This window comes from Nicotiana tomentosiformis, chromosome 10 (genome assembly GCF_000390325.3).
Source record: "Nicotiana tomentosiformis chromosome 10, ASM39032v3, whole genome shotgun sequence".
In the NCBI taxonomy this organism is placed as follows: domain Eukaryota; kingdom Viridiplantae; phylum Streptophyta; class Magnoliopsida; order Solanales; family Solanaceae; genus Nicotiana; species Nicotiana tomentosiformis.
Window position 1 is genome coordinate 63,266,344 of NC_090821.1, and position 17,740 is coordinate 63,284,083.

The 17,740-nt window shown below is 36.7% G+C and overlaps 1 protein-coding gene across 1 annotated transcript; it reads left to right on the forward strand.

The window, feature by feature from the left end:
- Positions 1–16,828: 16,828 nt before the first annotated feature.
- Positions 16,829–17,740, forward strand: LOC138900293 (uncharacterized). The gene is made up of 3 exons (XM_070187016.1): positions 16,829–17,071; positions 17,189–17,280; positions 17,407–17,740. The coding sequence occupies exons 1-3, from the start codon at positions 16,829–16,831 to the stop codon at positions 17,738–17,740; spliced, it is 669 nt and encodes a 222-aa protein (XP_070043117.1).

A 17,740-nucleotide genomic window follows, 5' to 3' on the forward strand; every position in this document is an offset into this window, starting at 1 on the left:
AATTCACCAATAAGGATTTAGGCATGGCAAACAGATGATTTAATAATTTTCCATAATTTTCCAATTTACTACGCAATAATGCCTAAGACTTTATTTCAATGAATTCTGCACGTATAAGCCCGAGTACGTACTCGTCACCTCACGTACACGGCTTTTTACATTTCATAAATTGCACATAAGACTCAATGCCTAAGGGGTAATTTCCCCCACTCGAGGTTAAGTAAGACACTTACCTTTTTGAAGTTAGGCCCATATTCCAAAATAGCCTTTTTGCTTGAATTGGCCTCCAGACAGCTCAAATCTATCCAAATTAATTGTATAATTTCATTAAAATTCATCGAAAATAATTCCGGATAATAATACGTCGACTTAACACTTTATTCCAAAAAGTCAACAAAAGTTAACATAGGGCCCGCCCCTCAGAACCTGACATAATTTTTATGAAATACAAATACCCATTCCGATACGAGTTCAACCATACTAATTTTATCGAATTCCAATAATAACTCGACCTCCAAATCTTAAATTTTTGTTTTTGGAAGATTTTGTAAAAATATTTATTTTTTCCATTTAAATCCGATTTAAACGATGAATATAATCATAGATTCATGAAATATAATCACTTTAGGATATAGAACACTTACCCCAACCAAGCTTGTGAAGAATCCCTCCAGAATCGCCCAAATCCGAGCTCCAAAAATTCCAAAACGAAATGCCAAAAATGACCAAGTTCAATCCTTATGTTTCTGACCAGTTTCAAACCTGCGGACATTTTAGTACCCGTGAGCTCGCTTTTGCGAGAAAATTCTCGCTTCTGTGATGCCCAGTGACCACTGCCCTCGAAAAAATGCTTCGCACTTACGACCTTTGCCCTTCTCGCTCCAGGCCGCATCTGCGACCATTATGTCACTTTTGCGGTCGTGCACCTACGACCATTTCCATCGCAGGTGCAATGGTACAAGAACTGGAAAATTCCAAAATTCCTTCAAGCACAATTTTGGTCTATTTAACCATCCGAAACTCGTCCGAGGCCCCCGGGACCTCAACCAATTATACCAACATGCCCCAAAATACAATATGAGCTTAGTAGAGGCTTCAAACCATGTCAAACAATGCCAAAATTACGAATCGTGTATCGAATCGAATTATAAGTTTTTCAATTCTTCCAACTTCTATATTTTGCACCGAAACGTATCAAATCAATCCGAAATGACTTCAAATTTTGCACACAAGTCATATTTGATGTAAGGGAGATATTCCTATTTTCGGAATCGAAATCCGACCTCGTTATCAAAAATTTACCCTTCGGTCGGACTTTTCCAAAATCTTATATTTTCCAACTTTCGCCAAAATATGTTGAATTGTCCTACGGACTTCCAAATCCAAATACGAACATACGCCTAAGTCCGAAATCATCATACGAAACTATTTCCATAATCAAAATTTCATTCCGAATCGTTTGCTCAAAGGTCAACTCCCCTGTCAACTCTTTCCATTTAAGCCTCAAAATGAGAATTTTTCTTTAAATTAAATTCCGAATTTTTTGAAAACCAAACACGACCACACACGCGGGTCATAATACGTATTTCGAAGCTTCTCGAGACCTTAAGTCACTGAATGAGGCGTTAATTCTTAAAACGACAAGTCGGGTCATTACCCCATGCTATAAAAATATGATTTAAGAATGGGTTGAGACCCTTTATTGGCTTGGATGAAACTTTCTTTGAAAAAAAGGCCAAAGGTCAACTTTTAGTTGTTGTTTCTATAGATTCAATGAATCATTTTTATCCTATTGCTTGGGATATTGTGACAAAGCAAATGACAAATAAAATAGTAGTTTGTAAGGTGCTTGTAACTTCAACTCGTGAGAGATTGCTTCGAGGAAACTGAGGTAAATCGAAGATGTGTGAAGTGAATGAATGCCCACATATAAAATCATATTGGGCTATTCAATGAGTTTTAATGGTGCATCTATTTACACCTTCTTGTATACAGATTATGCACATATACTTGATTAGTTTAACTGTAGTTTCCCATTTAATTTTTAGGAAACCAAAGGGCCTCAATTTATGAAGTTAAGGATGCAGCTGCATATGATAGTTCAATGGCGATGCCCAAATTCTCACCCCTATCAGCTGCTACTTGTCCTCTTCCGATACCCTTGTATTTCCCTTCGATCTTTGGCAATATGGTTCGCCAACACGGTGAGCTATTGGAGACCCCAATTTCAGGTTCCTCATCTAGGGGATCTATGGAAGTCCAATCCATTCCTATGGTAGCAAGATTACATTCAAGCACTGCTATTTTGCCCTTTTGGAAAGTAAACTTAGAAACTTTCATAAGTTTGGCATTGACCGAGGAGCCCTTGGGGCGCCATTGCTCCAAAGTTGGGGTTTTGGAAAAATGAAGTGAAAGACATGAGAGAGACAATGTCCAAGTTGGTAGTGACACCGGAGCCTCAATATTCCTCAAATTCAGATTGAATTTCAAGGAGCATATTTTATTTTTGAGTGCTAATGGGATTATTCTTCCGGGTATATGTAATTTGTACACCCTTTTTGAGTCAAGTCGTCTCTTTTTTTATTGCTTTTTTTGGGTGTTGACTTGCTTTAGTAGATGAGTTAGAGGTGAAGAGGATCCCTTAATTTCTTATTCCTTTTTCTCATTCTGAAATTAATGTGTCTTTCTATCTGTAGCAAAAGAAGTACAAAATCTAACTTATTGATCAGTGCAAGGTATAGTTGGTAACTCCATTGAGGATGCCAGTTCTTATCAGTGCCAAAAGAGTTGAAACAAATAAGAAAATATGTCAGTGTTTATGTAAACCCAAATATTGTTCTGACATTGCTGCATAGAGTCGTGTTACAAATATTTAAAAGACATTTGCTAGCAAAAATGGAAAGGATAAAGATCCTTCCTTTTTTGGTGTTTTGAAGAGAAATCCTAGTCCTTTCTGTACCTAATAGTCAGAATATGGAGCTCTAATTGACTTGCACGTATAAGACTTTCTGCGGTTCATTATCTTAGAGACTAATAGCCACTTTGGCCAAGCTTCTTTTGAGCTAAAAGTATTTTTTTTCCTAAGTTAAAGCTCTTTGGCCAAACTTTTATAAGGAAAAAGGTTTGTTTAAATAGAAGTAGAAGCAGTTTTTAGAAGTAGAAAAAATAGCTTCCGCTCAGAAGTACTTTCCAGTGGCTCATACTATTTGGGCAAATTGTTTGTGAGGTAGACGTTAAGAAACAAAAACTTTTGAGGCTTGTTACAGACAGATCACAGGAAGCCAGGAATGCTGTCAGGAATGTGGGGATTCAGTTCAATTATAAATGCAGGTCTGTAGCATATTTTTCACTTGAAAGTAAAATGACAATTTTATTTAAAATTTATCAAGGTGATGGACAATTAATAGGGGTGTTTTAGGTAAAGTAAAAATGGGTTTCTTGCTAATTTACTACCTTCATGTAGTATGTTAGCAAGACTCATATACATATATATGTGGGGGGGGGGGGGGGGGAGGTGTGTGTGTATCAAAATTGGCAACCTCATTTACTTTTGGTGGATATGCTTTTCTAATTGAAATAAACACGGTCATACTAATATAGATTATATTGTTCCTTAACCCAAACCTGATTCTGCATGAAAAGATTTTAAAAAGTTATATTTGGGTGTGTGTGTGTTTCTTTAGAAAATAATAAGTACTAATATAGATTCCAAACAAAGCAAATTAAGCTAGCAAATATTACCTCCATTATATTGTTCCTCAATTCTAGGGTATGTTGGTGTTCAACAACTGATAGTTTGTAGTCCTTCTGGTAGATATAATGAAGTAACAGGGGATGAGGGTATTAGGACTCTGCAAAATATGGCTTCTCACCGTTTTAATATAACTAATGTATTTGCTGTATAGGATAGTGAAAAGGGGGTTAATGTTCCTAATATTGTCGACCACAATGAATCACAAACAATAGATTATGAGGTTGTAACTGATTGTAGTTCAAATGAGAGTGAAGATGATACTATTTTTTTAGATTATGACTGAAGATTTAGAAGTACTTGCACTACAAATAAAGAGGGGAATTTCTGATATGTTGATTGAATACAAAGAACTGTATAAAGGAATGGCATTCATAAGTGTATGACAACCCTATGATCGATTTTAATACTATAGCAGAATATTTTAAGAACAAGCTGCAGGAGAATCCTATGATCAAAGTTAAGGAGATGAGAGTGCTATTAAAAACACATTCAACATCAATGTTAGTCATGCAAAGTGTAAGAGGGCCACAAGAATGATACTTGAATCCCTTGTTGGTAGTTTTACTGATGAGTATAATAAGATAGAGGCATATGCTAATGAATTGAGGTCGAATAATCCAGGGAGTGATGTAATAATTACCTTATCAAAGGATGCACTTGCTGAAGGAAAAAGAAGATTTTCTTGGATGTATATATGTTTTCAAACTCTAAAAATAGGGTTTAAGAATGGGCTGAGACCCTTTATTGGCTTGGACTGAATTTTCTTGAAAGGAAAGGCCAAAAGATAACTTTTAGTTGTTGTTGCTCTAGATTCAATAAATCATCTTTATCCTATTGCTTGGGCTGTTGTGGATAAAGAAACAAAGGTCACCTGGACCTGGTTCTTGACATTGTTGAACAATTCATTAGACCTCAAGCTGGGGGAAGGACCAACCAATAATCCTAAAATTAGACCAAACAATCAATAACTTATCAATTAACCAAAACAAGTCTCCGCCATTACTAATCAACCCACTAACAATTAAAAATACTAATTTATCACCAAATTTGATAAGAAAGTGCAATACTCATCATAAGTCTATAATAACAAAAGAATACTCATGATATTAAAAGAATGACTATGGAGAGACTCTAAGAGTTCAAAGAAAAGACCATTACAATAAATAAAATCTCCGCTCATGCGAACAAGTGTGAGGCTCACCAAGAACTATTAACATGTGCGCTCCAATATATTGTAATCCTCGAGGGAATTTATTACAATTTATAAAGGTAGTCGCTACTCGAGGGAAATCAGTAACAGTATGCTAGTTCTAGCTTCCCACTAGCGAGGGCTGTAACAGTAATCGGTAATTACAAGGTGCACCAAGTCTAACGAACCCGCCGTTAGCTACGAGATCCTTCAATGTCTACTCCCATTTTAAAATAATATAGGGCATTTCGGTTCTTGTCAAATCATGTAATTCATTTCGATAACAGTAAATTCAAGTAATGGTAAAATAGATCTAGTGACAACGGGAATATTTAAAATAACAATAATCATCTCAAATAACTATTTTGGTATAATATTGAGTAAAAGACTTATCCCACATGCAACACAAAATAATCGGTAACATATTCATATTAAAAATCATGTGTAACTCATGCAAGTTATGAAAACACAAATTGCGATAAGATTACTACTCACAGTACTATGAAATACCAACTCGACACATCGAGCGATCCGTACGACTTTCTTCGATCAATCTATAACCACATCAACATCGATCTCGTGTTAATTGCCTCATTTAGGCTAAATTCATCACTAATTTAGAATACCCAATCCTCCGAATTTTATATTTTATCATCAATTTGCCGAATTATATTTACTCATGCTATGAGTAATTTAAATTAGTCCAAAATCTTTCAAATAAAAAGGCAATTATATAGTTTATTCCATGTACTATTCAATTTCCTTAATCATGTATATAAGTTGAAACTTAAATATTATTGTCTACAACATCTTTTTTGTATTAATTTTTCAATACCCGATAGAATCCCATAAACACAGAAATCGAGATTTAAAGGAATCCAACAGAACTAAAGAAGAATCAGCGAAAGGGAAAAATTAACCTTTTTTTTTGCCGAAGAATAGTTTTCACTTGAAGCTGTTATATAGGTCCAATCCTCCTTCCTTTAATTGTAAATCTTACTACCAACAACTTATCTTTTCCTCACTTGCTTGTCAATGATGTTGAGGTCCAAGTAGTTGTTCCAACAATACCTTTTTTTGTTTCTTTAAGCTTGGAGTTGGCTTTCCCAATCCCTAATTCCCGTCATGTGTTAATAGGGTGGGCCTTGGCCCATATAATTTTTTTATTTATTTATTAGGCTACTGGCTTAAATGTCCTAACTTAAGTATCAGGTATAACATGGTGTGAGTTTGTCAACACAACTTCTTTACTCACCCAAAAATCTTACATGGAGAGGATAAGCTGCCATAACAGGAAACAGATAAGAGAGACAACGACTATCCAAGTTGAAGTCAAGAAAGGGAAATGGCAATTCACAGAACTAGTCAAGTTATGAACATGTGATAGTTTTTAGTATCTTATATGATGTAATTACTGCATGTGATAGTACTTTTAACTTAAGTGTTAGGTCCTTTTAACTATTTAACGTGGATGTCATTTTATTACTTGGGTGGTATCAGTTTTTGGGGTTATAAAGTGACATCCCTTTTGGGTCCTTTTAACTGAATGATGTTGAATTATGTTGATAAATGAAGTTATGTAATTTTTGTGATATGTTGCTAAAATTTAATGTCAATTCATATTGTCCAGCTATTTATTTCATTGTACTGCTATCTAATTCATTGTCCATTCATGAATAATGTTGAATTATACTCTACAAGTTATATTTGGAAATCACAACTATATCAACGAACTAACATTGTGACAAAGCTGTATACTTAAACAACCAGTAAAACATAAAATATATACGTTACTGTTAGTTGGAAACTTTAACAATACAAAGCAGCAAAGCAACCTAACATTAGATACCCGCAAGTTAACACCCAACTAGAGCTAACATTACAATGAACACATCTCCTAAGCCATTCATTTCTTCATTAAAGCAGCAATAATCCCCAAAAACAGTGCCGATGAAATCAGTAGAATGATCCACATCTTTGATACTTTCTCTTCCAATGTTAAAACTTTAACCATTTGAGAATGGTTTTTAGCCTCCATGGAAGCTACTTCTTGCTTCAATTTCTCCATGTCCAACTTAACAATATCCACTGACGACCCCAATTCTCTAATAGCATTCATAGGTGAATCTGGGAAAACTTCATCTTCCCACAAGAAAAACCGACATGAATAAACTTGTCAATAACATTAAATTACATTTAGACTAAAAACCTTATAAATTATACAATTGAAAAGCCTAAAACATATGCAAGTTCTTCGCGTTCGCGTCATTCTTCCCGCGTTCGCGTAAGTTCTGTTTCTTACTCTTCGCGTTCGTGCCCCTTTGCTCGCGTTCGCGTAGGGTTATCTTGGCAGCCTACATTTTTCTTCTTCGCGAACGCGATCCTTACTCTGCGTTCACGATGCTTTCAGACCATGGCAAAATATAAGATCTTCAAATCGAGGGTTAGGCCATTTTTATCATATGTTGACTTGTAGAGCTCGGTTTGAGCGATTCCTTGTGGGTTTTTCAATCAAATCGATTGGGTAGATTTTCTTCACCTAGAATTTATTATATTACATAATTTTGTCTTTATTTTTATCATTTAATTTGTACTTTGAGTTGGGGAAAAATGAGGTTTTTGAAGAAAATTTCCAAAATAAAAACTCATGATTTGAGGGACGAATTGGTATCATAATTTGATAATTTTAGTATGGTTGAACTCATATCGGAATGTGTGTTCGGGTTTTGTAAAATTTATCGGGTTCCGAGGTGTGGTCCCGGGGGTCGACGTTTGGACAGATTTTTAGATTTTGATAAATATCGAGGCTTTATGGTCCGAAATAGTTTCTTATGAATTTTATTTGTGCGTTGAAGTTATTTTGGTTAGATTTGAGCCGTCCAGAGGTCATTTCGCCCGATAAGTTCATTTTTGAGTATCGATCTGTCTTCTTTGAGGTAAGTATCTTGCCTAACTTCGTGTGGGGGAACTACCCCTTAGGATTTGAGTCTTCTATGCTAATTGTAGTCCGTGTACGCGAGGTGACGAGTATGTGCCCAGACTTATTTGTGGAAAATTGGCCTTTAGGGATTCTTAGGTCCTTATATTCATTGAATATGCAGTTGTTCTCGTTATGATTACGTTTCTTAATTTCCAGTTTCACTTCTACCTGCTTTAATTAGAATTAATTGCTTCATGAGCCACTCTTGTTGTTCATTTGATTCATATGTGCCTTAACTGAAATTGTATCTCTTCTATTGCCGTGTTGTCTTTTCCCCAACTGCTTATCTTTATCTGAAATTATAATTATCTCTTCTATAATTGTTCATCCTTAATTGAGGCAAATGATTATCCTTATTCCTTATACTGCTTATCCTTAATTGGAGTTGTTGTATCTCTCTCTTAATTGCCCAACCTTAAAAGAAGTTAGATATCCTATATTTTAGTTGACTTATCCTTATTTGGAATTATTCATCTTGTGTTAGCTCCCTCGTTGTCGAACTGTACATTGTGGACCGTTGTTACATAATATTTCCTTTCTTGTTGAGCTGTTCTTATTATGACTAGCGTTCTCTATTGTGGCTACTCCTTGTGAATTAATTCTTCCGTTTCCTTGAGTTTTGGAATTTTTGAGTTGACGTATTTGTCGTATCCTTGTATTATTATCATTGTTGTTGTTGTATTTATTATTGTGATGCACGAGGTTTTTGCCGTGCAGTTGTTGTTATTGTGATGCACGACGTTTTTACCGCGCGGTTGTGGTTATTGTGATGCACGAGGTTTTTGCCGTGCGGTTATGGTTATTGTGATGCACGAGGTTTCTGCCGTGCAGCTGTTGTTATGGGGTTGCACGAGGTTTCTGTCGTGCTATTTTTACTACTGATATTTACACATGCAGCGTGACAAGGCAGGATATATATATATATATATATATATATATATATATATATATATATATATATATATATATATATGGGGGAGGGGAGGGTTGCGCATGTGACGAGACAAGGTGAAAATATTGTTATGCACGTGTGGCGAGACAAGGTGGGCACTTACTTTATTATTGCACACGTAGCGAGATAAGGTGGGTTGTGTCAGGGATTGATTTGTGATGATTTATGATGGCCTGGGGGCATTCTTGTTGTTGATATTTGTGCAGTGGTACACTTACCTGTATGAGCTTTATCTTGTGAAAGCTGTAAGAAAATATTCTACGTGATGTCCGTTCTTTTTTCTTATGCTTATTTGCTGGTATGGACTATGTTAGGACACTTGCACAAGTATACACGTAGTTAAGCACTCTTATCGGATAAGAGGTGTTCTTGATATTGTTGAGCATAGATGCTCACCCTTGTTTACTTGCCTTCTATGTGAGAATGACTTTATTGGCACGTGAGTCGTCAGTGCGATTATGAAGTGCAATGAGGGCACATGATGCCAAGTGTTAGGGTTCAGTTATTGAGACCCGTGAGTTGTGATTTGTCCGAGGTTCGGTACCTTGTGGAGTTTGATGACTAAAACCTTATGTAAAAGCGGTTGTAGTTGCTGAGCTATTATTTGTCCTTACTGTATTTATGATTCCGAATTTAAGTTGTGTTCCATTCACTTTCCCGTGTCATTTTTATGGTATTCCGCCGATACTTGTTGTTTCCTTTCTTATTGTCATTACTGTATTGTGAGCCATATTGCATAGTCTTTATGTAGATAACATATTTCTGTTTTTCATATACTTATACTTGTTCAGTTTATTAAACCAGCGGGTGTCTGGACTGTTCCTCTTTATTACTCCACCGAGGTTAGTCTTGATACTTACTGGGCACCGCTGTGGTGTGCTCATTCTACACTTCTGTACATTTTTGTGCAGATCCAGGTATTTGTCGTTAGCAATTGTGCGGGCCGTTGCTGTGGAGACTTAAGGTAAACTTGTTGCTGCGTTCGTAGGCTTCAGAGTTACCTTAGAGTTTTTGTTTTGTACTGTTTATTCTTATTTCTGGACAGTTGTATTTAGAAATTTTCTAGCAAATACTCTGTAGAGCTTATGACTTGTACTACCGGTTTTGGGAATTGCAAATTTTAAGAGATTTCTGTTTCAAATTGTTCGATGTTATTTAAATAATATTGTTGTTTCAATTAATGTTAGTCTTACCTAGTCCCTAAGACTAGGTGCCATCACGATACCCAAACGGGGGGAAAATTGGGTCGTGACACTAGCGGGTTGGGTTAGAATCTATCACGACTAGTGGATTTGGGGTCATGACAGAATATTTAGAAGTACTTGCACTACAAAAAAGAGGGAGATTTCTGATAAGTTGATTGAATACAAAGAACTGTATAATGGAATGACATTCAAAGATATACCCGGGGCTAGAAAAATGATAAATTTATATTGCTTAGCAAACTGTTATGGTTTAAAACAACTCAAGAGTGACACCAGAAGACTGAGGTACATGTGTGAGGTTGGTTGCTCCTGTGTTTGTCTCATTTCTGAGGATAAGAATGGTGGCGGGGTCAAGATCAAAACTCTTAAGTCAAAACATAAGTGTAGCCCTGCATATGACAACCAGATGATTGATTTTAATATTATAGAAAAATATTTTAAGAACAAGCTGAAGGAGAATCCTATGATCAAAGTTAAGGAGACGAGAGTGCTATTAAAAACACATTCAACATCAATGTTAGTCATGCAAAGTGTAAGAGGGCCAAGAGAATGATACTTGAATCCCCTGTTGGTAGTTTTACTGATGAGTATAATAAGATAGCGGCATATGCTAATGAATTGAGGTTGAGTAATCCAGGGAGTGATGTAATAATTACCTTATCAAAGGATGCACTTATTGAAGGAAAAATAAGATTTTCTAGGATGTATATATGTTTCCATGCTCTAACAATGTGGTTTAAGAATGGGTTGAGATCCTTTATTGGCTTGGATGGAACTTTGTTGAAAGGAAAGGCCAAAGGTCAACTTTTAGTTGTTGTTGCTCTAGATTCAATGAATCATTTTTATCCTATTGCTTGGGATGTTGTGACAAAGCAAATGGCAAATAAAATAGTAGGTTGTAAGGTGCTTGTAACTTCAACTCGTGAGAGATTGCTTCGAGGAAACTGAGGTAAATCTATGTAATGACCCGGCCGGTCGTTTCGAGAGTTATAACCCTGTTTTCCCCATTTATACTTCTTTTTATATTATTCAGCTATATTATGTTATATCGGGTTAGTTAGTTCGAGTCCGGAAGGAACTCGGGGTGAAATGAGACACTTAGTCTCATAATTGAAAAAATTTAAGTTAGAAAAGTGGACCGGATATGGACCTATATGTAAATGACCTCGGATTTAAATTTTGATGATTTCAATAGCTCCGTATGGTGATTTTGGGCTTAGGAGCGTGTCCGAAATATTATTTGGAAGTTCGTAGAGGAATTAGGCTTGAAATGCCGAAAGTTTTATTTTTGAGAAGTTTGACCGGGAGGTTGACTTTTTGATATCGGGGTCGGAATCTGATTCTAAAAATTAGAATACCTCTGTTATGTCATTTAGGACTTGTGTGCAAAATTTGAGGTCAATCGGACGTGATTTGATAGGTTCCGGAATTATTTGTAGAAATTAGAAATTTCAAAGTTTATTAGGCTTGAATTGAGGTGTAATTCATGGTTTTAGCATTTTTTGAGGTGATTTGAGGATTTGACTAAGTTCGTATGATATTTTAGGACTTGTTGGTATATTTGGTTGAGGTCTCGAGGGCCTCGGGTGAGTTTCGGATGGTTAACGGATCAAAAATTGAACTAGAACAGCTGCTGCAATTTCCTTTTGTTGGAAATTGCTTCTGCCCAGAATCAAGCCCAGATCGAACTCATGGAAGATGGCCACGATCGAAGCCCAGATCGAGCTCAAGGTCGAGGGCCACGATCGAGCTCAGGGTCGAGGGTCACGGTCGAAGGCACGATCGAGCTCAGGGTCGAGGGTCACGATCGAAGGCATGATCGAGCCTAGGGTCGAGGGTCACGATCGAAGGCATAATCGAGCCCAGGGTCGAGGGTCACGGTCGAAGGCATGATCGAGCCCAGGGTCGAGGGTCACAGTCGAAGGCATGATCGAGCCCAGGGTCGAGGGTCACGGTCGAAGGCTGGGAAGAAGACATAATCGAGGGCCAGGACCGAGAACTAGGATCGAGGACCTCGATCGAAGGCCAAGATCGAGGCAAAACCGAGGATGTCTGGGCAGAATTATAAAAATGGGGACTTCGTCCCATTTGCCATTTTTGACAAATTGGAGCTTGGGGAGAGGCGATTTTTGTTATATTTTAAAGGAAAACTTAAGATAAATCCCTTGTGATCATTTCTACTCCATAATAGTGAATTATCATCGAGTAATCCGACTAGATTACATGATTTTGAGGTGTAAATCAGAGATTGAAACTTAGAAATTTGGAAATTTGATTTGTATATTTGAGGGTCGAGTTAAGGTCGTATTTTGGTAAAATTGGTATGGGTAGACTCATGGTTGAATGGGCTTTCGAATTTTATAACTTTTGTCGGGTTCCGAGACGTGGGCCCCACAGGTAATTTTTGAGTCAATTTCGGGTTTTGGTTTAATTTTGAAGCTTTTCTTGTGGAATTCATTCCATTAGCATATATTAATGGTATTATACTGATTGTGAATAGATTTGGAGCATTTGGAGGCCGAGTCCAGATGCAAGAGCATTGCGGGGTAGAGATTTGACCGGTTTGAAGTAAGTAACGATTGTAAATCTAGTCCTGAGGGTATGAAACCACAGATTTCGTATCATTCTATTATTTTGAGGTGACGCACATACTAGGTGACGGGCGTGTGGGCGTGCACTGTTGGGGATTTGTGACTTGGTCCGTCCCGTAGCAACTGTAAAGTTGCATACTTTATTGAAACTATTTGATACTTATATGTTTTAGAAAGAATTTCAGTAAATTGGGCTGAATGCCATGTTTGGGCCTTGCGCCAATGCTATTTGGACCCTTAAGGGCTGTTTCTTACCATCCTCTTATTATTTTCGATTGAAAATCTATACTCAGTCATGTTTATACTTATTTACCGCATAACTCAGTTTTATGACTCTATTTTGATGTATATAAATGTTTTGAGCCGAATGCCCTGTTTTACTGAAATGCCCGAGAGACTTGAGTTACTTATGACTGAGTGAGGCCGAGGGCCTGATTTATGAGGATGAGTATGGATCGGGGCTGCCCGCCTGCAGCATACTTATGACTGAGTGAGGCCGAGGGCCTGATTGGTGAGGATGAGTGTGGATCGGGGCTGCCCGCCTGCAGCATACTTTATTATTATCGCACGTGAGTTGTCCGTGCAGATTATAGCGCTTGGGCTGAAGGAGCCCCTCCGGAGTCTGTACACACCCCCAGTGAGCGCAGGTACCTACTGAGTGCGAGTGCCGAGTGCTGAGTGACTGGGAGGCATGAGTGATTGTGAGGTATGCCCGAGTGGCAAGAGTGATTGTGAGGTATGCCCGAGTGGCACGAGTGACTGTGAGGTCTGCCCGAGTGGCTTTTTATGATTTCATCATTTTTGCTCACCTTTGCATTGATCCTTTGTTTGAAAAACTATTGGAAAATAAAAATAATTTTTATTGGAACTGGGTTTAAATGAGATGTTTGATTCAAATCCTGATTTTTAAGGGCAAGTGGTATTTTACTGAGATTTCCTGATATGAACGTTATATACTTTATTGCTCATCACTACTACTCAGTCTTTATTTATTGTTGTTACTTACTGAGTTGGCGTACTCACGTTACTCCCTGCACCTTGTGTGCAGATCCAGGTGTGGCTGGACACGGTAGCAGTTATTGAGTGTTCTGGTTGCAGATTTTCTTAGAGATAACAAGGTAGCTGTTTGGCGATCGCAGCCCCTGCTCTTCTCCCTTTTATCTTATTCTAGTAGTATTTAGCTATTATTCTAGGCTGAGTTAGCCTTGATATTGTTAGACAGATTATAGTAGATGCTCATGACTAGTGACACCCTGATGTCGGACTTTTCTTTTCCGCACTTCTGTTTTTCTTTAATTTGAACTCTTTAAATAGAGGTTTTTATGTTAGATAACCTTGAAATTATCTTTGAAATAAAAATATCGTTTTGTTTTGGAAATGAGTCGGCTTGCCTAGTTCCACGATAGGCGCCATCATGACAGGGGGTTAGTTTTGGTTCGTGACAATCTAAGATGTGTAAAGTGAATGAAAGCCCACATGTAATAGCATATTGGGCTATTCAATGAGTTTTAATGGTGCATCTCTTTACACCTTCTTGTATACAGCTTATGCACATATACTTGATTAGTTTAACTGTAGTTTTTCATTTAATTTTCAGGAAACCAGAGGGCCTCAATTTATGAAGTTAAGGATGCAGTTCAGGATACATATGATAGTTCAATGGAGATGCACAAATTCTCACCCCTATCAGCTGCTACTTGTCCTCTTCCGATACTGTTGCATTTCCCTTCGATCTTTGGCAATATGGTTGGCCAACACGGTGAGCTATTGGAGACCCCAATTTTAGGTTCCTCATCTAGGGGATCTATTGAAGTGCAATCCATTCCTATGGTATTGCTCCAAAGTTGGGGTTTTGGAAAAAATGAAGTGGAAGACATGGGAGAGACAATGTCCAAGTTGGTAGTGACACTGGAGCCTCAATATTCCTCTAATTCATATTGAATTTCAAGGAGCATATTTTATTTTTGAGTGCTAATGGGATGATTCTTCCGGTTATATGAAATTTGTACACCCTTTTTGAGTCAAGTCGTCTCTTTTTTCATTTCTTTTTTTGGTATTAACTTGCTTTAGCAGATGAGTTAGAGGTGAAGAGGATCCCTTATTTTCTTATTCCTTTTTCTCATTCTGAAATTAATGTGTCTTTCTATCTGTAGCAAAAGAAGTACAAAATCTAACTTATTGATCAGTGCAAGGTATAGTTGGTAACTCCATTGAGGATGCCAGTTCTTATCAGTGTCGAAAGAGTTGAAACAAATAAGCAAACATGTCAGTGTTTATGTAAACCCAAATATTGTTCTGACATTGCTGCACAGAGTCGTGTTTCAAATATTTAAAAGAAATTTGCTAGCGAAAATAGAAAGGATAAAGATCCTTCCTTTCTTGGTGTTTTGAAGAGAAATCCTAGTCCTTTCTATACCTAATAGTCAGAATATGGAGCTCTAATGGACTTGCACGTATAAGACTTTCTGCGGTTCATTATCTTAGAGATTAATAGCCACTTTGGCCATGCTTCTTTTGAGCTAAAATTGTGTTTTTCCCTAAGTTAAAGCTCTTTGGCCAAACTTTTATAAGGAAAAAGGTTTGTTTAAATAGAAGCAGAAGCAGTTTTTGAGAAATAGAAAAAATAGCTTCCGCTCCGAAGTACTTTCCAGTGGCACCTACTATTTGGGCAAGTTGTTTGCGAGGTAGACGTTAAGAAACAAAAACTTTTGAGGCTTGTTACAGATAGATCACAGGAAGCCAGGAATACTGTCAGGAATATGGGGATTCAGTTCAATTGTAAATGCAGGTCTGTAGTATGTTTTTCACTTGAAAGTAAAATGACAATTTTGTTTAAAATTTATCAAGGCGATGGACAATTAATATGGGTGTTTTAGATAAAGTAAAAATGGGTATCTTGCTAACTTACTACCTTCATGTAGTATGTTAGCAAGACTCATATACATATATATGTGTGTGTGTGTGTATATATATATATATATATATATATATATATATATATATAGGTGTGTGTGTGTGTCAAAATTGGCAACCTCGTTGACTTTTGATGGATATGCTTTTCTAATTGAAATAAACACAGTCATAGTAATATAGATTATATTGTTCCTTAACCCAAACCCGCTTCTGCCTGAAAAGATTAAAAGAAGTTGTATTTGGGTGTGTGTGTGATTCTTTAGAAAATAATAAGTACTAATATAGATTCCAAACAAAGCAAATTAAGCTAGCAAATATTACTTCCATTATATTGTTCCTCAACCACAGGGTATGTTGGTGTTCAACAACTGATAGTTTGTAGTCCTTTTGGTAGATATAATGAAGTAACAGGGGATGAGGGTATTAGGACTCTGCAAAATATGGCTTCTGACCATTTCAATATAATTAATGTATTTGTTGTAGAGGATAGTGAAATGGGGTTAATGTTCCTAATATTGTCGACCACAATGAATCACAAACAATTGATTATGAGGTTGCAACTGATTGTAGTTCAAATGAGAGTGAAAATGATACTGTTTTTTTAAGATTATGATTGAATATTTAGAAGTACTTGCACTACAAATAAAGAGGGGGATTTCTAATAAGTTGATTGAATACAAACAACTGTAAAAAGGAATGACATTCAAAGATATACCCGAGGCTAGAAAAATAATAAATTTGTATTGCTTAGCAAACTGTTATGGTTTAAAACAACTCAAGAGTGACACTAGAAGACTAAGGTACATGTGTGAGGTTGGTTGCCCCTTTATTTGTCTCATCTCTGAGGATAAGAATGGCAGCGGGCTCAAGATCAAAACTCTTTAGTTAAAACATAGGTGTAGCCCTGCATATGACAACCCTATTATTGATTTTAATACTATAGCATAATATTTTAAGAACAAGCTGCAGGAGAATTCTATGATCAAAGTTAAGGAGATGAGAGTGCTATTGAAAACACATTCAACATCAATGTTAGTCATGCAAAGTGTAAGAGGGCCAAGAGAATGATACTTGAATCCCTTGTTGATAGTTTTACTGATGAGTATAATAAGATAGAGGCATATGCTAATGAATTGAGGTCGAGTAATCCAGGGAGTGATGTAATAATTACCTTATAAAAGGATGCACTTGCTGAAGGAAAAAGAAGATTTTCTTGGATGTATATATGTTTCCATACTCTAAAAATGGGGTTTAAGAATGGGTTGAGACCCTTTATTGGCTTGGATGGAACTTTCTTGAAAGGAAAGGCCAAAAGACAACTTTTAATTGTTGTTGCTCTAGATTCAATGAATCATCTTTATCCTATTGCTCGGGTTGTTGTGGATAAAGAAACAAAGGTCACCTGGACCTGGTTCTTGACATTATTGAACAATTTATTAGACCTCAAGCTGGGGGGAGGATACACATTTATGTCAGACATGCATAAGGTACTTATACTATTTCATTTCAATGTTATTCTTTTAAAATTATTAACAATTTCCTTTTTATTTTAAATATTTAATTTTCTGCATTCTTATATGTAAGGCTTGATTGAGGCAGTTCAGGCAGTAGTTCCTGATGCACACCATAGATATTATGTGAGGCACATAGAGACTAATTGGTGTAGAAGATGTGGTGCTGGAGATTTGAGAAAAAAGTACCTATGGTGGTGTGCATGGAGTAGTTATGAAGAAGACTTCAAGGATTAATTGAAAAACTTGGGGGAAATTGATAAAGAAGCTGTTGAAGACTTGTTGAGGTTTCCTCCACAATCATGGTGTAGAGCATACTTTGACACAGTATGCAAGAACCAACAAGTGGACAATAACGAATCCTTACACTCATGGATACTGGATGTTATGCACAAGCCAATTATTAGAATGCTTGAGGACATAAGAGTTAAGGTGATGAATATGTTGAGAGAGCATGAAGGTGATGTGATGACATGGACTGAAAATTTAAGTCCTCATACCATGCAGTTATATTATCAATTCTTGAATAGTGCACAAAAAGGTATTGTTGATTCTAATAGACAAGATGGTTATGAGGTGAATGAAGGAACTTTTGAAAAGCATAGAGTGCATATCTTACTGAAAAAATGCACTTGCAGAACATGA